Source organism: Onychostoma macrolepis, chromosome 15 (assembly GCF_012432095.1).
Source record: "Onychostoma macrolepis isolate SWU-2019 chromosome 15, ASM1243209v1, whole genome shotgun sequence".
NCBI classification, from domain to species: Eukaryota; Metazoa; Chordata; class Actinopteri; order Cypriniformes; family Cyprinidae; genus Onychostoma; species Onychostoma macrolepis.
Window position 1 is genome coordinate 2,253,319 of NC_081169.1, and position 27,111 is coordinate 2,280,429.

Consider the following 27,111-nt stretch of genomic DNA (forward strand, 5'->3'; position numbering starts at 1 on the left):
AATATTCCATATTTATATCATGAAGTGCTGTTTTTGTCCCAAATAGCATGAGATTTATACAACAGTTCACTAAATAATAGTGTTATATTTTAGACACAATATATTGTCTGTTTTTGCTCAGTTTTGCCAAAAGCAGAACTGTAGTGCGTCACAATTTCTGAATGAATCAGCCGTTTGAACGAATCAAATGAATGAATGAATGAACGACTTATTGTTTAAGACATTTACTGCCCGCCACTGGCAGTTTTAGCTTCTTATTTAGAGTACAATATCATTAAAAATAATTTCATATTAACATATTAATTAAAAAAAAAATCTGTAAACCAAAAAATCCATATTAACTAAAAAAACTAATTAAAGGGATATTTCACCCAAAAACGAAGAAAAAAAAAAGCAATACTTCTTTCTAAAGCTATCTATTTCATGCTTTTCTCATGTCACACAATTATGGCTTTACATGATTTTTGGGGGTGATTTCTCAGTCGGATTTGATGTGTGATTAATACACGATTAATTAGATGAATTAAATCGACACATTGTGTAATCAATCTGAATCAAATTTCAATCAGTTGACAGCCCCGATACATTACCTACAAACAAGAAAAATAAAGCCCGTAATATCTATCCAATGTGTAATCGATGAACACGTGACAAATGCAAGGATTGTGTTCGAGTTTCAAAACTAAACACACGTCAGCATGCACAGTGCCATCATGTGCTGATTCTTTTAAATATTTCCCATTCTCTCGCTCCTTTCCCATCTGTTTTCAAATAAAGAATGGAATTACAGAATGCACCGTGCCAAACATGACCTCAGTAGTCAACAGTGAACAAGAAGAAACCTGAGAAACTAATAAATCTATTACATTCAAGCTCAACAGCTCGAGTTCAGAAAACAGCTTTCACATAAACTAAACAAACCAAACTCTGACATCATACAGACTCGCGGGCCAAAGACTGTGAAAAAGCCTTCACGTTTCTTCAGCGCCAAAACATTTTTGCTATTTAGCAAATGCTTTCATCCAAGTCACTTTAAGTTAAGTACCTTATTTAAGGCTGCAATAGTCACGGCTGATAACTCGCTCCTGGAGAGGACTGATCCAGTAACCTTTTAGTTATCAGTCCAGAGGTTTAAACACTAATATCTACCATTTTCAACAATTAATAACCCACATTATTTCACGCCAGATAATCTCATTGCCATAGGGCAAGAGTTCCCACATAAAATACTGAATCTGCACCCAATTTAACCCTTAATCCAGTGCGGGCCTGCTGCTATAAGCCCTGTTTATCTGTGTCAGTCTAATTAAGATATAAATGAATAATTCCCAGACTTATTTAAACGATTCCAGCATCTCCTACAGCCGAACACAAGTAAACAAAAGTCTGTAGCCTGTATGCGTTATGAAAGCCATCTTTACACTTCTAAAGCCTTTAACAAAACTCTCCTTCATTTACAAACATTTGCAATGTTAATGAAATAGCCTACCTTTAAAAACAAAAAGCCTACAGTTCTTATTCCTGTGTGCATGAGAGTTTACTTTAAATAAAAAATGAAATAAACAGCCCATGGATAATTATATTTTAATTGCATTAATTCATCAACCTAAGTGCCCCTTTTTCTTCCGAGCTCCAAACAGGCACAAGGGCAGACAAATGTGGACTGACCCAAGGGTGCTTGTGCCAGTACTTAATTAATACAGACAAAAACAATAATAATCTACACTAATAACCCCTGTAATGAGTGTGAGTATCTATGTGTGCAGGACAAGCAGCTGTGAGAGTGAGTGGCTCTGCGAACAGAAGGTCTTTAATGGCAACCTGTCATACGCTAATTAGCCAAGCACATGTTAGCATTTGAGTCCAAATGAGGGGGAAGGGGCGGAAAATCATCACTGCTGATGATGCTGTGGCTGACGTGTGTAGTTTTTAATCAAATAAAAATGACATTTGGTTTGTAAAGAAAACAAATAACATTTTATGAAAAAAAAAAAAAAAAAACGTCTGTATCAGCATTATAAACAATGATTTTTTTTTTTTTTTTTTTTTGATTATTGGAGCATATACTAGCAATTTCTGGGTTAACCCTTGTGTGTCAATTTGAAAAAGTTACACAGAGGTCTTTGGAGGACAAAAACATCAATGTCAACAAACATTTTTTTTTTAACTTTCACTGACATGGATCTTTTTAACAGCATCAGTCTTGATAATAACTACCAAAAAATTAATTCATTTTCAGAATTTTAACCCTTTAAATGCCAGTTTGATCATGTTTATATAATGCCACTGTTGTTTTTATGGGGGGGGCACAAAAAATATATTAATTTCCATATATTAAATGCTAAGATTTTTCCCCCCAAGACAGATTACATGATAATCAATCATTTTGATGCATTATTATTTTGGTGCAATGTAAGAATTGAAAGAAAATAAATAAATGAGCAAGCAAGCTCCCATTCACACAAACCACACTCTGATAACCATACAAATACACTAACATAATTATAATTACACCGGTAACACTTGACCAATTCTCATTATTAACTAGTCGCTTGATAGCACGCATATTATTAACATATTGGCTTTTTATTAGTACTTATAAAGCACATATTTTGCATGACCATATTCTACATCCCTAATCCTAGCTAATACCTAAACTTAACAACTACCTTGCTACCTATTAATAAGCAGCAAATTAGGAGTTTATTGAGGGAAAAGTTGATGTTAATGTCAGAATTGGAGCTTAAAATAAAGTGTGACCATGTCAATTAAATTATCCTTTTTTAGCAGAAGTAGAAAACAGTAAAAAAGCATTTGCTCCATATAGGCAAAATCTTGTGCTATCAGGTAAAAAAAAAAAAAAAAGCAAACATTTTAAAGCTTTGCTAACAGAATGAAAGCCTATTAACAAAGAATGCATTATTTTATGATTGAATGGCACTGGTATTAATTATTTAATTGGGACATTTTTGTCCTTATTGTCTTGCTGAGTGTAACGATTCTTTACCCAGAGTAAAACAAATTTATTAAAGAAAATGAGAGTGAAATATTAAAATGTCAATACAAATTATGATGTATGTATTAACACGGCCAAAATGATACAAAAAAATGAAAAAGACGCACAAGGATTAGGTTAAATTGTGTCAAAGTAAATCCTACTCCAGTTTTTTTTCAGTGTAAATTCGGCTCAGTCGCATGATTGATTCATAATGAGCACAAACAGTGCACAATTCATGCACTTCTGTTTATATGCTTCATATGATTGACTTACGTATATAATGACCTGAAGTTTCCTGCTCAAAACCATTTAAAACAGTAAAATCACTTGTTTTCTTCTAAGAAGCAAAAGCATTTACTTTGAAAGTTAAAGGAAGTCTTTTTACATTCACTCCACCAATGCTAAGGGCCAATTATTTACAGAACTATTTACAGTCATCAGTGTGCTTGTCCTTACCTTCTATTTCGGCTGCGGGACGGAGACCTGTGGGACCTGTGGCCCCGCCCCCTGTCTGTGCTTCGGCTCCGCCTCCTGTGACTGGACCCTCTGGAGGAGCTGCTGTTGGAGCGGTTTCTGTGCCTGCAACATCAGTAACAAGTCTATTTACTGCATCTGTCTGACCAACACACAACACTCTCTGCTGCATCTTTATATAGGTGTCAGTATGTTTCAGAGTTCAGCTATAAAAATGTCAATGCTTCTAGGTTTCATGAACATTGTCTGGACACACAGAAATTCCCAGGCCAGCAAACACTGAAAGCACGGCAGAGCCTGTGTCTATGTTTTTATCCAACAAATGGTTTCCATACAGATGAATCTGTCAGGGTTTCTGCAGGTTTTATGACAGTAAAATTAAGACTTTTTAGAGCAAGTGAAGAGAAATTAAGGACCAGATTGAGGGGCACACTATTCTCTAAATGTAAATGTCTAGGACCCACAAAATAAGTTTTATTAGCAAGAATTCAAAGTTTTAAAATAAAACTTCCAACAGATCTCTATGACTTTAAAAAATAAATAAATAAATAAAAAGAGTTTCAAAAAAGAAAGAGTAAAAGAAAAAGAAAATGCCTTGACTAGAATATGGAAGTAACTTTTACTCTACCTTATAAAAACACAGCAATACATTTGTGTCTTGTTTTCAGCGCAAATGTGTAAAGTTTCTTAAATCATGACATTTACTTGAGAAGAGAAACGCCTTAAGATAAGATGTCTTGTTTTATGAGAAAGTGATCAACATGAAGTGAGCTTATGATTTAAAAAAATTAGGTAACACTTTATTTTAGGGTCTCTTAACTAGTTGCTAATTAGCATGCATATTATTAGAATATTAGCCATTTATTAGCAGTAATTAAGCACATATTAATGCATTATTCTACACAACCTTATTCTACATCTCTAATCCTACCCAACACCTAAACTTAACAACTACCGCACTAACTATTAATAAGCAGCAAATTAGGAATTTACTGAGGGAAAAGTCGTAGTTAATAAGTGTTCCCTGTTCTAAAGTGTTACCAAAAATAATAATAATAACATCTGCCAACGGACTCCAAAAAATGACCTTAATTTAAAGGGGAAAGTTTTAACACCCCATTTATAGATGTTTGTTCTCATTTTATGCTTCATTTTGTTAAATTATTCAGAAAACAAGACTATCTTCATTTTGCATCTCAAGTAAATGCATTTAAGGAAGTTTAGATATTTGTATTGGAAAACATGAGATTTTTTTCTTTGTGCATGCAACATTTAATGCCATGACTTTATGAATTTAAGATTTTCTGCTCTGATTTAAGACCTTAAATTGTGGAAGGGCGAAATAAGACTTTTTAAGACATGCAGAAACCCTGAGAAATATTTTAAATTAAAGAAAATCCACATAGCTTTAAAGAGACAGTTCACCCAAAAATGAAAATGCTGTCTTCACTTCCAAACCTATGCGAGTTGCATGATGACAGTGTTTTGATTTTTGGGTGAACTGTCCCTTTAAGCACCCTGATTACCCCTGAGCAGCATGCAGATGCAGACAAGCAGGCAGAAGTGCAGTCGTCTGCATACAGAGCATACACTCAGCCAGCATGACTCTCTGCACTATGTTTAGAAAGGCTGACACCATGAATATAGACCCGTCTGACTGCATTATTTTAACTAATCAGCTCTATTTCTCTCTCCTTTTTCTCTCCAATGAGCTGCTGTCAACTTCCCTATTCTCTACTCCAGCTGATAGATCAAGACTTCTTAGAGCCACTTTCAAAAGCTAAATCAAAAGCGTGAGCCCATTCCCCACGTCATGAATAAATAAAATGTTTATCTAAAAACCATAATTAAATTTATTATGCATTTCTGCGTCTGATGGCACCCGACTGCATACCTCTAAAGCTTTAGTGCCAGTGGCTCAGGCAGCAGGCCGTCTCTCTCCATCACTGCATCAGCAATTGAGGGGAAAGTTAATGTTTGTGCTGCTTTACAGAGCATCTGCAAACGGCTCTTAAAGACTGTGCTGATGGCATGTGGGTCAATGATATGATGCTTGTTTTAGTCTGTTCTAGCTATTTGTTTATTTAAAATATGTGTGTATGTGTGTGTGTGTGTTTGTTTGTATATACACACACACACACACACACATTAAATATGCAAATCATACATACAATACACATATTTTATGATTAGCATGTTTTTTCATTTTTAAATTAAAATTCATTGGCATTCATGGCAAGAAATTCTTATACACTTTATAGTAACTGTACAGTAATAAAGCACTTGCAAATTATTTGCAAACTAGTTAATTCATAATTTAGAGACATTGCTAATGCATTAATTTGCTATGTACAAATAGTGAGTTCTTCATTCATTGTCTTCAGTCAAGTTCGCTGGCCGCTCCGAAGTCAAGCCCGCCAGCTGCTGGTCTCATGTCCGGCCTAGAGAGGGCCTCAGATTCCGAGCCTAGCCCAGAGAGGACCCCTGCCCCCAAGTCAAGCCCAGAGTGGGCTCGAGTCCCCGGATCCAGCCCAGAGAGGGCTCCTGTTCCTGAGTTTAGCCCAGAGAGGACCCCTGCCCCCAAGTCAAGCCCAGAGTGGGCTCCAGTCCCCGAATCCAGCCCAGAGAGGGCTCCAGTCCCCGGATCCAGCCCAGAGAGGACTCCTGTTCCTGAGTTTAGCCCACGCAGGGCTCCTGTTCCTGAGTTTAGCCCAGAGAGGGCCCCTGCCCCCAAGTCAAGCCCAGAGTGGGCTCCAGTCTCCGGATCCAATCCAGGGAGGGCCTCTAGACCTGAGATTCTCCCCAAGTAATTTTTTGGGGGGCTATAAGAGCTCCGGCCGTAGGGGCCGGGCCGTTAGCCAAGGCTACGGAGGCCGATCCGCCATGGCTCCCCGGACTATCTATCCCGCCATGGCTCCCCGAGTTCCCTGCTCCGCCATGGCTTCCTGGACTGCATGCTCCGCCATGGCCTCCCGGTACGGGTCCCGCTCTGGAGCCCGGCCACCCCCGTGTAAACCTATCCTGAGGGGCCTCCAGAGTGCCCACCACCCCTCCACGGTAGATGTTATGTGGCACGCCCAAGGACTGTCTATGTGTGTTTTCTGTCTCTACGTGCTCCCCTTGACCTAGTTTTCCCTCTTGTATGCCAATATTTGGTTCTGTTCCTGTCCCCATTTAGTTCATTAGTCACCACCTGTATTGTATTATCTCGTTTAGTTCATATTACTTAAGCAATCAACGGCTAGCTGTGCATTAAACGATTTGAATGCACGACGTGGAGGCGAAGAACCGGCCGACGCGCAGCGGAAGTGCATTCAAATCGTTTAATGCACAGCTAGCCGTTGATTATCCCGTTTATGCCATGGTCATTTGCCCGCATTCACATATTAAAGATGTTAACAATATTTGTGCTGCAATATTTGACCGGAACGATAAAAATGACGGTTATTTTCGTCTGTATTACTATTTAACTGTAACTGTATGTTACTATGGTTACCAATGTTTATAGGAAGCACATTAATATATAACATGATTAAACTGACCTGGAACTACCTGTGCAGTTCAACGAATTTAATCAACACCTGCCAGCCAATCAGAATCGAGTATTCAGACAGACCATGTCATAAATGCTAATTAAACATCAAAAACTTGTAAATTGCACTGCAAATGAATGAAAAACTCACTATTTGTACATAGCACATTAATTTATTAACAATTTAAAAACTACAATTTATAAACTATGAATTAACTACAAACTAATTGTTTGCAAAAAATTATTTATAAGAGTTTTATTACTGTATAATTATTATAAAGTCTTATTAAAAACTTAAGTACTTTGGCATTATCTTTTTGTTAATTCTTGGGAATATATATAAACAAAACTGCTCCACTGCTAAACTGCTTAATAATATCTGAAAAACTTTTGTCCACCAAAATCAAAGTCATGCGTAACATGCAGACTCACGAAGAAAATGAATGCATAAAACATGAAATTATATCACAGAAAGGATCATTTGATTTTAATAATTTTATGATTAATAAAGTTTATTTCAAGTTGTGAAATGTCATGTGGTGACAATCCTGCAAAAGTACTGATATTTATTAATTAATAATTCATGATGTTTGGAAAATATACATAAAATTTGGAAAATGGTGATTAAGAGATAGATGCAAGGCGTAAGAAAAAAATGCATTTTGCACAATGGCGTACACCTCCATATGACACTTGCAGAGTCATCCAATGTCCTTTTTCTTGAAAATGGTCTCAAGGTGTTTTAAAACATATGAAATACACCCACATACTGTACTATGCAGTGTACTTACTGTATCTGAATAACACAATTTTCTCTGCTGAATCCTGTGTTATATATACAATCCTAATCATAAAAGTGAAACTCTCAATCTAAGATGTTTCAGTCATTTTTAGTTTAGGTCAACACTGCTCCACCTGCCTCCGGACAGACAAACGGATAACACAGGATCACAAACAGAGCAATGCACTCTTCAGGTGAGCTTAATGAAGGCATAAAACACCTGCAGAGTTACACAGATGAGGCCACTTAACAGCTAACAAATTTACAGATGGACGTGTGAATACGGTAAACAACGACTGATCAACAGCAGTCTATTTAGCTGCATGACCTCCACAGACATCCGTCTTTCTGTGAGAGAAACTATTTCCCATCACAAATAATGGCAACTGAGCAAGCGTCATGAATAATTGAAGTCAGGCAGACAGTGCTAAGTGACTGCATAAAGCAACGTCTGGCTTCAACAAACTGCACGTGTCTGTTTGGAGCAGCATGTTCAGGGAATGAATGCAAGAGTCAGTGGAGAATGTTTGGCATCCAGCAGTCAAGCTGTGGTCAAAATGACACGATCACTAAATTGAGTGACTTCGGTGATGTAATGTCGCCCTAAACAGCGAGATATTGACTTGTTTTTGACCTCACATGTACAAGGTTTTTTCCAAATGTACAGCTTCTTGAAGGTAAATTTGAGCCCAAAAAGTTAATGCACTGTGAATTTACATAAACAATGAACGACTGTATTTTTATTAACTAATAGTGTAATAAATGAAGTGTCCATTGTTCATTAATGTTAACTAATAGATTAACTAGTCTTAATGAACGACACCTTATTGTAAAGAAATTTAAGGAATAAATTCACAATGTCAATATGTTCTCTAAATCTTGCAAAGTTTGGAAATACAACTTCCAGCAGACCTCTATTACTTTTTAATTAATTCCCCCCATAAAGTCTTATTTTACGAAAAAATTATCAAAAAGTGATTTTATGATTAAAACAAGCACATTTCTGACAATGAGGTCAGAAAAATACATTTAATTTAAATGGAAAACACACACATACACATAGATATATATGTATATATATATATATATATATATATACAGTGGGGCAAAAAAGTATTTAGTCAGCCACCAATTGTGCAAGTTCTCCCACTTAAAAAGATGAGAGAGGCCTGTAATTTTCATCATAGGTATTCCTCAACTATGAGAGACAAAATGAGGGGAAAAAATCCAGAAAATCACATTGTAGGATTTTTAAAGAATTAATTGGTAAATTCCTCGGTAAAATAAGTATTTGGTCACCTACAAACAAGCAAGATTTCTGGCTCTCACAGACCTGTAACTTCTTCTTTAAGAGGCTCCTCTGTCCTCCACTCGTTACCTGTATTAATGGCATCTGTTTGAACTCGTTATCAGTATAAAAGACACCTGTCCACAACCTCAAACAGTCCAACTCCAAACTCCACCATGGCCAAGACCAAAGAGCTGTCAAAGGACACCAGAAACAAAATTGTAGACCTGCACCAGGCTGGGAAGACTGAATCTGCAATAGGTAAGCAGCTTGGTGTGAAGAAATCAACTGTGGGAGCAATTATTAGAAAATGGAAGACATACAAGACCACTGATAATCTCCCTTGATCTGGGGCTCCACGAAGATCTCACCCGTGGGGTCAAAATGATCACAAGAACTGTGAGCAAAAATCCCAGAACCACACGGGGGGACCTAGTGAATGACCTGCAGAGAGCTGGGACCAAAGTAACAAAGGCTACCATCAGTAACACACTGCGCCGCCAGGGACTCAAATCCTGCAGCGCCAGACGTGTCCCCCTGCTTAAGCCAGTACATGTCCGGCCCGTCTGAAGTTTGCTAGAGAGCATTTGGATGATCCAGAAGAGGATTGGGAGAATGTCATATGGTCAGATGAAACCAAAATATAACTTTTTGGTAAAAACTCAACTTGTCGTGTTTGGAGGAGAAAGAATGCTGAGTTGCATCCAAAGAACACCGTACCTACTGTGAAGCATGGGGGTGGAAACATCACGCTTTGGGGCTGTTTTTCTGCAAAGGGACCAGGACGACTGATCCGTGTAAACGAAAGAATGAATGGGGCCATGTATCGTGAGATTTTGAGTGAAAACCTCCTTCCATCAGCAAGGGCATTGAAGATGAAACGTGGCTGGGTCTTTCAGCATGACAATGATCCCAAACACACCGCCCGGGCAACGAAGGAGTGGCTTCGTAAGAAGCATTTCAAGGTCCTGTAGTGGCCCAGCCAGTCTCCAGATCTCAACCCCATCGAAAATCTGTGGAGTCCGTGTTGCCCAGCGACAGCCCCAAAACATTACTGCTCTAGAGGAGATCTGCATGGAGGAATGGGCCAAAATACCAGCAACAGTGTGTGAAAACCTTGTGAAGACTTACAGAAAACGTTTGACCTCTGTCATTGCCAACAAAGGGTATATAACAAAGTATTGAGATGAAATTTTGTTATTGACCAAATACTTATTTTCCACCATAATTTGCAAATAAATGCTTTAAAAATCCTACAATGTGATTTTCTGGATTTTGTTTTCTCATTTTGTCTCTCATAGTTGAGGAATACCTATGATGACAATTACAGGCCTCTCTCATCTTTTTAAGTGGGAGAACTTGCACAATTGGTGGCTGACTAAATACTTTTTTGCCCCACTGTGTATATATATATATATATATATATATATATATATTTTTTTTTTTTTTTTTTTATTCTCCGCTCACTTCATTTTGTCCAGTTTCTCAGAAAACAAGACGTCACATGTGTTCAGTCTGTCTTGATTTAAGGATGTTTAGATATGTGTACTGGAAAACAAGACAAAAATACTGAAGAAGATATCCATTTTTTGCAGTGCATGCAACATTTAATGCCTCGACTTCATAAATCAAAGATTTCCTGCCCTGATTTAAGACTTTTTGAGGTCTTCATTTGTGAAAATGTGAATTAAGACTTTTAAGACATGCAGAAACCCTCTCTGGAGCAAAGAGGTTTGATATACACTGGTACTGATAATGAGGGCTTGCAACTGTGCAAATTCTCATGGTGACATCAATTTCAATGCCATTGACTTTTTTTTTTTTTTTGGTAACCAAGTGTGCATTCCTTCTGGGCTCAATGTGCCAGCCGAGCAACTGCCTTTGACATAGGGATGTGAACTGAATAACTGTTTCAGAACTTGTATATGACAGCTGCTTGGCAGGGAGGGGTGAGAAATAAGAGGGCTTGTGATGTCAGTCAAACAAGAAAATTGTTTCCGAGGAAGAGCACGTTATTACATTTTGATGAAAGATTACAGGGGCAAACTTTTTTTATTTCATTCTTCAGTGTCTACCTCCTGTCTGCGGCTCTGTTTCGGTCTCTGGAGCGTGTTCGTCTCCTGGAGGGCTTGCTGCGGCCGGTCACTCTGCTGCCTGAGGAGCTGGAGGAGGAGGAACGGCCTCTCGCTCTCCTCTTCCTCCTGCTTCGACTGTTGTCCTCGCTCTCTGACGAGTGACGGCCCATGTTCACTGGGTCAAATGGAAAGATGCAAAGCAAAAAAGGCATTGACTGTAGTAACCAATATAGCTTGTCAGAGATCAGAAATGTTACTCATGCATGCTGATTCAATAGCTCAAGCCACACATGCCTAATAAGGATGTACATTAAATATCATTAAGCTGTGGACACCCAGTTCGGAAAGAAAATGAAAGCACCCGTTTAATTTAACATGACATTCTTGCTTTCTCTAGTTTGAGATCTGCTACAAAGTAACACAAACGGAAAAGAATGCGGCAGAACATAAAAGTCATGTCTATTTATTTGCATAAATCTAGAAATGATGTGTTAAAAACGCGGAAAGCACATATGTTTAGGCAAATACTAATAATAACTAGTTTATATGGGCTGAGGCTATGCTAAATACTAAATACACATCCTGACAGCCAATATAAGGACACCTCCAATGTTTACAGATAAAGTGCCTTAATTCAAGAAGGAGAAGAATATGGAACATGGAAGCGTGGAAAGGTAACTTAAATATGAAATTTGCGACTATAAAGTCTATTAAACATTTCAACACCGAATGTTGTCAGTCTTACTAGCACGATTTCATCAACATTTCCAAGCGCTTCCTCTAACACACGTTACGTAATAAATAAACAGCGCGTCCGCTAACTCATTTTGACGTTTATATGTAAAAAAGATTGATATTTATGTCTATATTCACACTCTTACCTAGATAACGATACACACTCCTATTGTGTCACAACAGTAACTCATAGAACAGCGCCATGAGCCGCTGAACAGACAGAAGTAACAGATTCGGAGCTGATCGAGGCGAGCAGCAGGCGTTACTAATCAAACACGATCTGCAGTCGCTTTCAGCCTCTTCTCGTGCTCGCGCAAGATAAGCGTGCAATACATTTATATCAGTTCATGCATTTCTCAGCGACGAGGTCGTCATTTGATCACAAGATCTGTTTTGATTCTAAAAACTTGGATTGTGTTTTTGTTTTAAGTGTTGATCGCAGGCTGAGTGAAATAGGTTTTAAGCGATTTTGAGATCATATTTCATATTTTTGGTCGGAATGTACCCTATTATGGACAAGGCAGTTCTGTCTATTTTGAAAGAAAAAAATTTTTTTTATTGAGCTGTCTATGAGATAGGCTGCATATAGAGACATACACTACATTTGGGGGGAAATGAAAATGTGAAGGTAGCCTGAATACGATCTGTCTCAAATGTTGAAGGTAAAACTTCGACTAGCCTACTTAAGTTACACAAAATGTTTTTCTAAAAGTAAAACTGAAGTTTTAATAATTCCGTAGTCTTTTTTTGAGGAAGAAAAAAAAACACGAAATGCTCACATCAAAGTAAAGATTCAAAGATATGCCTAATCTTCAAAATATTGTGATAGTTTTACTTCATCTACAAGCCAACAGATTAGTCTACATGATGTACAAGTGCTGCACCCTTTGATGTTTTGAATAGGCTATTTAAGAAAAAATCCAATACTCTTTTTGTACGATTATTATTATTATTATTATTATTATCTTCGTGTATGAGATGGGTGAAATGCTTAGCTCTTAGAACATATATATATATACTTTTTTCTTTTTTTTTTCTTTTTTTGCAGCGTTTCGTATAATAAATGCGTGTATGCTTGAAGAATGTGTTTACATAAATTTAAGAGGGACATATAAGATAAATATTTCATTGTGATGTAATTATTAACGGTGAGATGATGAGAAAGTGTGCTGTCATTTATCAATAGAAGACGTCTTTTTGTAGCTTATGTCATTTACCGCCGAGCTAATATTCTTGCTTGGTTCTGTTCATTTTTATTATTTATTTAGTTTTTTTTTAATTCGCTCTTGATGCCCAAATGCACTTATTTAGTATGACGGCTAATTAACCATATTATGCAAATATGCAATAATTTTACTAAGTTTGTGTAATTAAATAGCAATAAAACAGCACAGAATCTCAAGATTTTATTTTTATTTTTAATTTTTTTAATGTTGCAAGTCATTAGGCAGCTGTTGCTAATAATGGAAACAGTTGTCCTCTGAGTGCTGAAATATTAATTAAACGGGATTTTTAAAATAGTGAATATTTATTCCATGCTGTCAGAAAATAACAACCGTATAAACAGCAAGTGTTATTTTATTAATGCTTTACTACTAAGCTCTACGACGCTATGTTTTACGGCTGTTGTAATATCTGCTGCCCAGATACCAAGAGTGTGTAATAGATGCACTTTGCAGAGATGCAGACTAAATTGTTCAAATTGGTAGTTTTGATTTAGATTCGATTCTTCATATTCTCGTTAAATTCATAACAAGACGTCATACTTATGGAAAACACATTCTCACTCTCTAATAAATATATAAGCTACTGTAACACACACACACACACACACACAAAATAAAATAAAAAAACAGATTGTTTAAGAAGGTTAAATAGCCTAATTAGCCCGCAATAAAACAAGCCTTACAGCTATTTTCTGTGAGGATTCAGTTTTTATTTCTCGCCTACAAAAGAATTGAAAATGAAATTCTTAACGATGTTGTTACTGCATGTGTCACTTCCATGATCACAAAGTGCATATTTTTCTTTTCGCCCTTCTCTTTGCTCTTCTCGTTATCTCTATCACGCTCTCTCGTTTTCCAGCTCAGATCAAACAGTGGCGGAATAAGATGCCCTTTTCAGTATAGTTTTGGCCTCATCCCAGCATCACCATCATCATCATCATCATCACGATCCCTGGTGTTTCCAAACTCTAACCAGTCTAGCTTAATGACATTAATTTGCTCCTCTTGTCAATCTTGGCCAATAGCAAGCATGGAAGGGTGATGTGGATCTGAAGGACAGATAAGGTTCCCCCACCCATCCCAACCCCATCCCAGCCCGCCTCTATGGGAAGGGGGCTCGTGGTGAGGAGCGCGGATCAAGGGGCAGACGCTTCGCCAAGTATAAATAGTGTGACTTCAATAGTGAATCGGCAGCAAGTCCGCACACTCCGCAACAAGAGGAATTGTCAAAGATCTCGTCACATCATCTCGCATTCAGGCCGATGTTGATGTGTTATGGTAGACTGCTGAGGATCTAAAGAGAAGATTGCATTTTTTTTCTTCTTGGGCGCAGTGATGGAAGAACTTACCGCGTTTGTCTCCAAATCTTTTGATCAGAAAGTGAAGGAAAAGAAGGAAGTGGTCACGTACCGGGAGGTGCTGGAGACCGGCTCGGTGAGAAACAGGGAGAGTCTGTCGGTGGAACCGGTTCGCGAGGAGGTGAACAGCATCACGCGGAGCGGCGTGCGCTCATCGCCGGCCAGAGAAGCGGACATGCTCGCCTCAGAGAGAACCAGAGACTCGATCAGTCCCAAACTTACAGACGGTGAGTGTTGCCTTCGCTTTTCTAACCCGGTATATTTGCGAAAATGATTTCATCACGCTGTGTCTTCTTCAGAGGCCTATTTACTGTCCATAATTTAAGTTTTACAACTTCTCCGCTATTTTAAAGTCACGTTAATTTCGTTCAGGTTGCACGAAACGTAATAATCACACTATAATAATTTGACAGTCATCGCTGTTATGAAGCAGTCTGAAAACAAAAGAATCAATCAAAAGTTAAGTGATAAAATCGAGCGCTGTAACATTGAGGCTATTTTTGTAGGATAGTAGTTGCATGTGGGTCTATATATTTGTTATGTAAAAAATATAAATAGTTGTGAAACTTCTAGCCAGAGGTTAAGACGTTTGAAAGATTTCGATTATCCATGAGATAACCATCTATATAAATAAAATATGTAGGCTGTACCCGCAGGTAGATGTACATGAAGGGCTTTATAGGCTATTAACAGAAAAAGAAAAAAAAATGAAAATGTAAATCAAATGTATTATAAATCATTAAAAATAAAAAATAAAAACGCTGAAGGCCTAGGTGGCCTATTTCAATTAGCCCATTTGAAGTCTGAGATTTAAAATAATATCACGAGAACAACATCCATAATATTAATAACAGTCATAATAATAATAATAATAATGTGAACTGCTGACCATTTCGATTAGACGTATAGCCTGCCTGTTATTTTTCCTTTAGAAGCACTAAACATCTAACATACAGGCTATTGTTTTTAATACAGGTTAATTATTTTGACAGCAGGGATTTTCATTCAGCTGCGTTAATTGTTGTCTTTATTGATTTCATTTTCGTAACATCGAGCCGTTTTGCCAGGTTGTTAATTTCACGTACAATAGGATAATATTCCTAAGCATCCGGTTCAGAGAGACTCTCCATGCATATGTATAGTGTGTAAATAATTAAAGAGCTCGGTGTAGGACAAAACATCCGTGACCGACATCAGTGGGCACACACTGCCCTCCTTTCTCATCACTGATGAAGCGTTCATTCGTGTTTTCTGCTCCGTTTTCAGGTAACACAGATATGAAAGAACGCAAAGAGGATTGTAAGCCGCTGGAGGATGAGACACAGACTAAAATCAAGCAGAGAAGGAGTCGGACTAACTTTACCCTTGAGCAGCTGAATGAGCTGGAGAGACTGTTCGATGAAACGCACTATCCAGACGCCTTTATGAGAGAGGAGCTGAGCCAGAGACTCGGGCTGTCGGAGGCCAGGGTACAGGTCAGGCATGCATGTGCTGTCTACATGTGTGCTGTGCAATGGATGCAGTGTGCATTGTGGTTTCCCTTGCGAGAGGAGAAACACTTTCGATTAATGCAATGTTGAACGTAAGAGGCTGCATGCAATTGTATAAGAAGTGCAAAATAATTCATTAGTTAGGCTATATATTTAGCTGACTGCATATATAATTAACGTGCTATTATTAGGCAACTTGTTCTGTTACGTGCAATATAGACGCGTATCATAGGCAGGCCAACAGTTCATTAAACTATTGGCACATTAAGATTAGCAATGCAGAGTCTCCGAAATAATTCCTAAATAGATTAAAAATGTAAATGTATTTGAAATAAAATCGATTAATAAAAAGAGTAATATAGGTAGGCCTATACAACTCCTATATTGTTGTTCTGGCCAATTAGCCTATAGCACTGCTAAACACAAAGTGTACAGCACAGATTAACGTTGCTATTATTAGTGTTATATGTGCATAGCCTGTTTACATTCATGGCGTGGTAAATAAAATTAGATATCAGCTTATGTGTTGAATGATATTGTCGGGTGAAAAAAAAAACCGTGATATTAAGCTGCTTAAATCAACGCCGCTGAGCGACAATGAACAAAACAACGAACAAAAATTATTCCCTGATTTGTGCGCATTGGCCTGCAGGCAACATCTGTAGTGTGCTTTTTAGGATGGGGAAGACCATCTGCACAGAAACATAATAAGGCTCAATATATGTGTAACAAGAGACGAGCGACTGAGCCGAATAATGACATTCAACATAGACATTGGCTCTGGTGTGATTGATCAGAAGAGAGAAAAAAACAATATCTTATTTCATTCTCTTTTATCTATTCATTCCTTGGGTTGGGGATATAAAATTCACTCTTTGAATACATTGGTCCTTTTAAAAAAAATGGGCTCAAAAGACCTCCCTGGAAAAAGTTAAACCATCGTCTCTCTTTGGGATCTTACCAAAGGGCATTGTCCCAAGCAAGGCCTGCGGATTTACATAAATTATCTATCATTTTTACCCAAATAAAGATCTGATGCTCTTTTCATATTCAGTATTCACAGACAAGGCCACACCGCTGGCTCAAAGACTACACTGCCGTTTTACCGGATAAAGTCATAACGTATCGGGATTTATTATCATATATTTATTATCGTGTTTCCACTTTCACTTACAGCAGAAATATCATGCAAATGCAGCTCGCTCGCTCGTCGTTAGGCTGAATCAAAATGAATAAACAGTGCACTGGAACTATGCGCGATTCAAAACAGATGCACGAGACACAATCATTTCCAAATCTCCAATGCCCATTACATAGGCGATATGGCAGAGAAATATAACTCTAACTTTCTCTCTGATATAAGCAATTAATGTCTCGATTTTAGCCTGCTATTGAAGTCCAGGCATATAGTCCCATGCTGGGTATTTGCTATCAGAGGATCACTTTGCTTCTTCTGGGACTCTAATCCCCGGATAGATTAAACCATTGCAGAAAGACGATATATTAGTGCACTTTTTCAGGTGCATGATATGAAGATTTCGTTTCTTTCCGTTTGTTTAACATTTTAACAAATCTGTTTGCTTCGTGGTTATAGTTGGCCGCTTTTTACGTCAATTCGCCGCTCGTTATAGAGATATAATAATTAAAATGTGCGGTTAAGCGTTATGAATATTTTAGAGGTCCTCAGGGATGCATAGTTTTGCTGAGACTGTTGTCATTTTGGGAGGATTTACACATGCCCTCACCAACAGCTGTCAATCAATGTCTTGTGTTTTCAGGTTTGGTTTCAGAACCGACGGGCCAAATGCAGAAAGCAGGAAAATCAGTTACATAAAGGTGCGTTGGATTCAATCGCTTCACATGCAATTTAATGTTTTACAAACTATATGCTATATGAATTAGGAATTGCTATATTATGTTAGCTGTTGCATTTATTTTTGTTTTCTGCATTATTAAAACCTTATTGTTTTTGTTGATAAATCATCGGATATTTGTAGACGGGACATTTACAACATGCCTACAGAATAAAAATATTTTAGCTATTATGATAAACTATGTATCCAAGTTCATTTTATCTTTTAATGTGCAGAAATGCAATAGTAATTCATGCAGTGTCACACACATAAAAACTCAATGTCAACATGTTTTTTCCAGGAGTTCTCATCGGAGCGGCGAGTCAGTTTGAAGCGTGTCGTGTCGCTCCATATGTCAACGTGGGAGCTCTGCGCATGCCATTCCAGCAGGCAAGTTACAATGCAGAGGCATCCTACAGACTTTCACAACTATTTCTATGATTCCACGCTCAGATTTCCCTCCTTTTGTTATTGCAGTGATATAAGTGAGACATTTTGACGAAGAATAGAACTGTTAGGCTATTGCATGGTGATTTTTTTGTGCATGCCCCATGGATTTGAATCATATTCAGGGGGGGCATATAGTTGCAAGCACAGCGGGATGCAGGTGTCCGAATGCATTTTTTTAATTTTTAATTTTTTTTATTTAGCTATGATGATAAATGCAATTGATCCAGTGCCCAGTAACGGCTCTGCATATAGTCTCTCTTAAGTTAATGTGTTTCTCCCCCTCTCTTCCCACCCGTGCGTCCATAGGATAGTCATTGCAACGTGCCGCCCTTCTCCTTTCAGGTGCAGGCGCAGCTGCAGCTGGACAGCGCCGTGGCCCACGCGCACCATCACCTGCACTCGCACCTGGCGGCGCATGCGCCCTACATGATGTTTCCCGCCCCGCCGTTCGGTTTGCCCCTGGCGACGCTCGCGGCGGAATCCGCCTCGGCAGCTTCGGTGGTGGCGGCGGCAGCGGCGGCAAAAACCACCAACAAAAACTCGAGCATCGCGGATCTGAGACTGAAGGCGAAAAAACACGCGGCGGCGCTGGGGCTGTGACGTCACCGAGCACCGAGCGCGAAGCTGAAGCAGAAAAACAAACACATTATTTATGTTTTCCTATGAAGGACACGCGAGAGAAAAGGATAGGCTATTTATAAGAACACAAACTGTGAAGTGGACAAACTTTACGTGGATCTTTTCGCGGATGGAGGGACAGCTACAAAACTACGAGAATGAATGAACTACGAGAAAATAAAACAAAGTTGAACTTTTAGTGAACTTTTGCAGAAGACAAGAAGCTGAATCTGAATATAATGATATAAAGCAGCTGGGACGATTGTTCGGCTGTTTGTGTGACAACGCGAACATTTCTGCTTTATTAGTAATTAATGAAAATAAAGAGGCTGGCCTCGTTTTATTTGAAACAAAGTTTCTCTGTGGATATTTGTGAAATATTACAGAAATCACTTTTGTTGCCAAACATGAAAACTCCAGTGTTAAACATGCGTTTCTGTCCTCACGGATAAAACACGATTTAAGTTAAAGTTTATGCTCTTTGAGTTCTGAAACAAAATAAATGAGCATTAAACGAAACGATGATCATTCATTTGCCTATTAATGAGTGTATTGTGAATATAATCCATATCGGGTGATTATTCAATGGAGAGTGTCCGTCAGATGCCCAATTCATATTAACACACATCAGGCTTTTATTCTCGGTGTAAAAATCAAATTCAGGTAACACACTAATATTGATATGGTACGGGCACGTGTAAAATACCTATGTTAATAACGACAAAAAGAAAAAAAGAAAAAAAAAAGAAATTTTTTTTTTGGTTGTTTCATGCTTCATCGAGGCATTGTGGGAGCACTCTGGATTTTCTTTGCTCTTTCTTTTCGTTCTTGTTCCTTCATCTCTTGTACAACCATGTGAATCTAAATGTAATGTTCATGTTTTATAAGGGTTATAAAAGGACATCGACTGCGGGCACTCATTTTTATGATATCTATGATTTTATCATGACTGTGAAAACTGAGCTCACCTCAACACCGTGTTTTCGATTCATAAAATAAATGTAAAAAAAGACTGTAGCATCTGTGTCATGGTATACGTAGTTCGTAGGCCTATTACTGATTTTTTTCTTTTTGGTAAATAGGTGCATGTGATGGGAGCGTTTAAACAGAATCCTTCATGTGCACTTTATTATTTTAGAATTGCGGTGTCTTATAATTTAATGTCTGAAATTATACAATGTGAATAGGCTTAATCAAACGTCGACTCGTTTCTGTTTTGTTTGGATGATTCTGTTGTGTATGTTACGCATTAGGCTTTATACAACGATTGTTTTTATTATAAGTGAATGTTATTATAACGTGTTGCCAAAAATCAATCATATATATGATAACGTAAATACATATTTATTTATTGGGGAAAACGCTTATCGTAAAATCACACGGACCTCTTTCAGCTCTGGATGTTTGAAACATATGGAGACTGCCGCTGGGACTGAGCTTCACAGCAAGCGCTTCTTCTGCACTGAAAATTCAAAATAACACTTTAGGAAAAAGAAAAAAATGGAATAAATGTTTTCATATGAAATATTTTTGTTCATTTTGTTTGAAATAAATAAACAAGAATAAAAATATTTATTAACAATATTTACGGAATACGTAATCGTAATTATATATGGGCCTATATATATCCTATAACCTATATATATATATATATATATATATATAATATGGTGCATCGCTTGCATTCTTCTGAAGCTTCATCAGCCCGCCTATCGAGATCTGAAGCGGTTCTCTTGGGAATCTGATAAATACCAAATGGCATCTCCTATCGCGAATAACCTGTCTGGTCAGATTACTGTCTGGATACAAAGTACAATGTTTTGGCCTATTAATTAATACTGCTTTAACAAAGGCGCGGTATAAAGAGGGCTTGTGTATCCAGCTCTCGGCTGGACTCGGACGCCAGTGCTATTGAATTATTGATTTCTCTTATGCCTAGTTGAGACAAACTTGTGAATGAGGGATTGCTGTACAGAGGACGAAAGGTGGGTATTAAAAACGAGCGATTCACCCCAAATCGGATAAATTTACCAGCAGATTTGGACACTGCGCTTTGGATATAAACATATACTTTTTCTTCAATTTTCTGAGTAGGCTAAGTGAGAGTCACTCCGGTAAACAGTATGACCTTGGACTAGACATAGAAAAGTGATCTGACAAATTAGAGACCTCGACTGCAAACTGCACTTTAACAAATAGCAGTTTTTAACACAATAAATTACAATAGCAAGCTATTCTGAAAATACAGTATAGGCCTACACTCTTAAAAATAAAGGTGCTTAAAAGGTTCTTCACAGCAATGCCACAGAAGAACCATTTTTGCTTCCACAAAGAACCATCTCTTTCTTACATTTTTATAATCTGGAGAACCTTCTTTCGCCACAAAGAAGCTTTTGTGAAACAGAAAGGTTCTTCAGATGTTAAAGGTTCTTTATGGAACCATTTAGACAAAAAGGTTCTTCTGTGGCATCGTGAAGCACCTTTATTTTTAAGAGTGTATGTTATTATATTACGATATGAATTCTTCCAGCTGCTTGAATGTTTATTGCAGAATTTACAGCAAGGGAATGTAAAATGTGTGTGACTAGAGGACTAACACTGAACTTCTGGGGTGAGATGGAGGTTAAAGAACCGATGGGGGTCAAATGATTTTAGGTTCAAATCAATGTATTTATTTATTTTTAAATAGAATGCTGTTTTCAGAATTTTGCAGACAAATCAGGTTGCTTTCTCTCATAACGCCATAAATTACTTTATAATAACAAAAATAAGGAGATTTCCTTTCTTTGTAGGATCCCACAATAGGGAAAAACCCATTAACAACTACATGAAAAATTTAATTTGGTATGCTTGGGCAAGCACAGGGACTTATCGGAAGAGTTTAACATGACTTTTCCTCTGGCTCAATTGTTAGAGAATGTGCTAACAATGGCAAGAGCATGGCTTTGCTCCAAAGCAACACACACAAAACTCTACTGTGTTGTGTGTTGCAGATGCATGATGGCAAAAGAGATTTGGTTCTATTTAATGCTGATGTTTTATTGAAAATGTTTGTTTAACGATTATAGAGGTTAGTGTTCAGTTTGGTTGGGGATTCAAGTGGTAAAGTCTCTTCCAGTTTGTGCAAAGTATTTCAAGCGAATCCATTTGTTGATGCTAAATTTGGAGAACAAATGATGTTATAAAATGTTGACCATCAAGTCCTCCACAACAGTTTAAATATGCTTTTAAAAATATAAGTGCATCTTTCTTTCTTTAGATTGACAGTGTTGAAAGCACATAGGCTTCGACACTCGTCACACAAAACATGGCAATAGTGACAACAAACAATTAATTTTCATATGAAAAGATAAACCCAAAACATTACAAAAGTGACCACCAAAAACAACAACAGCAAAAACCAGGAAGCAGCATCATTTATTCTGCCTGCGGAAATCACACTATCACAGTCAATCTGTAAAAAATACAAGAGATTATAGTCACAGCTAGTCAGCACAACACTGCTAATCACAGTCATTTAATGGCCAGTTTCACCACAGAAATTCAGAGAATGACACTGTTCCTTTATTGTAATTACTGTTTTCCAGTGCTGTAATAATGCGAACAGCCCAATTACAATACCTTACCGTGCTTTTAAGAGATTCAATGATTCTTTGACCCAAGGATATAGTGTCATGTCAAATTTACATTTGGAGAGCAATGGATAGTCCACTTTTTCTCTCAGTGTTAAGCCTTATCAATCTACAAGTACTCAAGGAGACAACGGGACGGCAGCACTGAAGTACTTTTCAGATTAATGATGGAGAGAGCAATCATTTTTTTCCCACACTCTCTTCAGTCAACAGGCTTCACACCGGCTCCACATTCCTACAGTACGTCTTCCTCTCCTTCATCTCGTTCCCTCTTCTCTCTGCGTTCTGCAATGATTTTTAAGATGCACAAGTGTGACTCACCGGAGTGGGAGGTTCACACAAAATGTATCCCAGCCTAGAAATGCTACTGAGAGCCATTTGAACCCCTGTAAACTTCAAGCAGTTAACCCTGCATTGACGATAAGAGCAGTAAAGCAGCATTTTGAGGGTCAGGCTCATCCCTTGAGCTCTCGATGCTGTATATCTGAGCTTCATGACCTGTTGCTAAATTTACCACTGTACAACTTGCCAGACAGTTAATGCTGAACAGTCTTCAGGCTTTCGGCTTTTATCATACAGCCGAGCAGGCCAACAGTGCTTCTGCCCATTACAGAAGCACCATATCTGCACTTAAGTTGTTTTATTGTTAAATCTGAAGCATGGAAAGTTCGCCGTCTCCACTGAAGATGACATATTAAATATGTCTCCGTGCCCATAAGAGAGACGGAGAGAGGTAGTGTGTTTGAGAAAATGTCAATGAATGTTGAATCAAACTCTGAAGCGGTCTTGAAAGGAGGTGAGGAGAGCGAGAGAACACAAAGATAAGGTAGCTCTCTAAAGGTTTGCCTTTGTTATATATTAAGTGCCGCGAAAGAGAAATGTGTGCACATCATCAGACACAAGACAAGCAACATCAGGGGAGAGCAAGGAGATGAAAGACAGACTTCAAAGGTGCGAAATGGAGCGAAAGTGAGACAGAAACCTGCCTAAAACTTGCTCAAATACACCAATTAAAGCAGCCTATTGCTTGGATTTATCCTACGAGCAGTGTGCCTGTACTTCGTAACCAATGTTTATAATTTGAGCCGGCCCCCAATGGCGCTCAGTCAAGATGAAAACAATGGGACTGACCAAATAAAGGCCTGTTTTATAAAGGCTGGGAAAAACGGCAACACTCGCAGCAATTCAATCTATCTGTTGGGAAGAAAGCTGCACAATACTAAATGAAGTCAAACAAAGTGAAGAATTGTTGTTCGGCATCCTGTTTAGGTAGTGCGGACGGACCGGCAAATCTTTTACGGACTATGAGCATTTATTTATTTTTGATGTAATTCCTGTTGCAGCTGGCACTAACGCAACTCAATAACAACAATTAACCGGCCCTGAGGGGAAGACAAAACCGAGGCATTTCATCCCCGCAAAGTGAAAATCACAAAAGACATAAAGCGTATTTACCCTTGTGATAGTAATACTGTAAGTTTACTCTCTCCAGTTGAAGTTGTAAATTAACCATACATAATTTTCTGTTTTATTTATTTTACTTAAATATATTTTCATCAAGACGGAACATTGGAATATTCTTTGAAACAATGTGCTATGACAATAACCATACACTCACGTCATGTGATATTTATACTAAGAGTCTTGAATTACACAAATCTCAGTATGAACCCTACCGCTTTGTTGAAATCAGTATTGTATACAGAAATTAACAGAGTGTGTCTCAAAACAGCTGGCAGTTCACAAACCAGGCAAAGAAGCATAAATCCACTTTCCACACCACTTTTTTTCCACCAGGGTACATAAGAAATCCTTGACCCACCCAAAGGAAAATCTGTCCACATTTTTATTCTCTAAATGTTTTTTTATGGATGTGTTTTATGGATCTTTAATTGTTCAGACATTCAAATTCACTGAGAAGAATCTATTGTATCAAATGTGAGATATTAAGTATTATATTCAAGGTCTGATATTTAGATCTCAGTTGGATCTTGTCAGCAGTATTAAGTAATCTCATGATTTACTTACAGTTAATCTGGACCCTAAATGGACCCACTCTAAAGGGTTACCATATTATAGACCTGAGTGGTCAAGTATGTATAATGGCTCAGGCCAACGTCAGTTGAACGTGTGCTCGTGGGTTGCGGATAATGCAGATGAATAGATTTTTACTCAATATAAAATTATGTCAAATATGTCTTTAAAGGGACAGACTAAGTAGACATGATGTTCCAGGGAAACATCACAGGGGCTGTCAGGGGCAAGCAGGCTTTGATGGAACAGGATTTAACACGGCTCCTACAGAGCTATTGGATTACCTATTTGGCCCAGTGATCTGGCAACATTTAATTAAATAGCCATGCATTAGCGTCCATGTGCGCACGGCTGCACGGCTGGTGTGACGCGTATGTGTGTGTGTGTGTGATAGGAATGTTACTTATTCAGAATACAAAAATGAATTTCGCAAGTTTGCCTACAGGTTCAGTTTATATCACCTGTAATCTTTACTTATTCTCTTTCTCTGTCTCTCATGTTAAAACATTTAGGCTTTTGGTTCACTTTAAATCACTTACAGTGCTGTCAGTCATTGCACTGTTTGAGAAAACTGCACTGCACCTGTGTAAAGAACATATTCTCTTTCTCACAGTGTTAATATTTGAAGACGCTGCAGTCACACTTGCTCTTTCCGTGCCTTTGCTGTAAGAGCATGACATGCTGGTTTCATACCAGTTTTTGGCATTGCACAGAAATAAAACAGTGAAGTCAAAAGGGGTCGCGTCTGATCCAGCCCTTGACTGCATGAAAACCCAACACCAAAAAGGGATGTGCGCACATCATGTGGCAGAGGAATGCGAGCGCTGATTCCGCCGGTGGAGGACAGGAGCGATAAAACACGAAGAGATAGAAGCAGAAGAACCCTGGGAGTCGCGCTGTCGTGGGATGAGTACAAGAGCGAGGTGGTGCAGACACAAGAGGGGCCCTTTGTCATTTTCGAGAGGGCCTTTAAAACGCTACATCTTATCTTAATGAGTACAGGGGGATCTTTTAACAGGTCACACTCCACCATGCTTGACAGACAGTGTCATCGTTTCTGATTCGCCATTTAGGCAAAGAGCTGATACCAGATAAACACAAATTTCCAACTCCCACATTTTTTGAGTCCGCTTGAAAACAAAGTTGACTATATTTAAATTTGTTAGCGCACATTACTGTTCTTGTGGTGAACAATTAATCAGTGCAAGTTAATCCACAGAAAAACTTTTATTTATTACACTTTATTTTGATGTCCCCTTTAGAAATTCAGCTGACTATAAGTAACTTTGCAACTACATGTCAACTAACTCTGATTAGAGTATTACTAGACTCTTAGGTTAGGGTTAAATTTGTTTGTCTTCGTAATCTTCAGTCAAAATCTAAAAAATTTAGAAAATTGGTGTTTCTTCTCTGATGATGTCAGTTTGATGGGTTGGACAGAACATCTCTAGGAGGAGCCCTAAAAACAAGCTCCGCCCTCTATTCAATATTCTGTTTGTTGGACCAGTGTTTCAGTCGAGATTGAAATCCAAGTTGAGCGAGATCAGAAGAGGGTCAAGTCTGAGTCGAGAAATGAAAAGTTTCTGGTAAATTTCCAGAAACTTTCCAAATGTCCCAAAAAAATTCCAAAATTTTCTGAAAGTATCCAAAAACTATTGAAAGTTTATTTTAATTTACCAGAACGTTCCCGCTCCTTTGCAACCCTATAATCAAGACCAAGTCCACATGCTCCAGAGTCCATGACACAATGATAAAAATATGTTCATAGACTCTAGATTTTCTTGGACTTGAACTTGGTCTTGTCATGGACTTTGGTGCATGTGGACTACATCTTGTCTTGGATTTGAATGAGCCCATCTTAACTACAACACTGCGTGGGATGCCATTCAAATCTTGTTGATTATTTTATAATAATGGATTAAATGTTGGCGTATAGCATGAATTTCCATGTACCACATCTCTACTTCCTAAGATTCAAACATTAATCAAATAGAAATAAATAAAACTGAACATTGTGCTTAAAGTGGTTGGACAAGGAAACAGTAAGACTGAGGAAACAGAGAGATAGAGTGAGTGACAGAGATAGAGAGAAAGAGAGAGAGGGCGAGAGAGAGAGAGAGAGAGAGCGATTGACAGCGCACAATGGTAGGAGAGTGGTTCCCGCTGTAAAAGTTTATCCCTCTGGCACCATTATATAAGCATACATATGGGACAGGCGCAATGGAAGACGACACTTTAAATGACATTATTATAAAATGCAATACTCCTGGAATGATCCCTTATTGAATTAGGTCCCATGATCCAAGATGAATTTCCCGGTTCTCTAATCCATCAAGGGGGGAATATTAAAAGATAGGACTCAACTGGCATTAGAATCGCTCTCAGTCTTTACTTTCATTATTTTGAATTAGGGTGCTGCTGGGGGAGAGCCTCTTAATGAGAATTACAATGATTCAGTGGCCTCGACCTGCCTTCTGACAAGTGAAATATTAACTCCTCAGTCATAGCTGTCTGAATTAAAATACTTGGGAGCTGCAGACGTGCTAAATTAAATTGGCCTTTTATGT

The 27,111-nt window shown here is 38.1% G+C and overlaps 2 protein-coding genes across 3 annotated transcripts in view; one reads left to right on the forward strand and one right to left on the reverse strand.

Annotated features, from left to right (window-relative positions):
• Positions 1–12,178, reverse strand: part of rsrc1 (arginine/serine-rich coiled-coil 1) — a 144,472-nt gene extending 132,294 nt beyond the window's left edge. The window contains exons 1-3 of the mRNA XM_058799579.1: positions 12,030–12,178; positions 11,149–11,323; positions 3,455–3,577 (exon numbers count right to left, since the gene is read on the reverse strand). Of these exons, the coding sequence (XP_058655562.1) occupies positions 3,455–3,577; positions 11,149–11,318 (293 nt within the window). The 5' untranslated portion in view covers positions 11,319–11,323; positions 12,030–12,178. The remainder of the gene's footprint in view (positions 1–3,454; positions 3,578–11,148; positions 11,324–12,029) is intronic.
• Positions 12,179–12,321: 143 nt separating this feature from the next.
• On the forward strand, positions 12,322–19,851 carry shox2 (shox homeobox 2). Of its 2 annotated transcripts, none has more exons than XM_058799580.1 (6): positions 12,322–12,545; positions 13,969–14,694; positions 15,734–15,942; positions 17,736–17,793; positions 18,112–18,200; positions 18,567–19,851. In XM_058799580.1, the coding sequence occupies exons 2-6, from the start codon at positions 14,445–14,447 to the stop codon at positions 18,858–18,860; spliced, it is 900 nt and encodes a 299-aa protein (XP_058655563.1). In that variant the 5' UTR covers positions 12,322–12,545; positions 13,969–14,444; the 3' UTR covers positions 18,861–19,851. The 2 variants fall into 2 exon arrangements, with proteins under 2 accessions (XP_058655563.1, XP_058655564.1); XM_058799581.1 differs by having other exon boundaries at positions 18,603–19,851.
• The last annotated feature ends 7,260 nt before the right edge of the window (positions 19,852–27,111 follow it).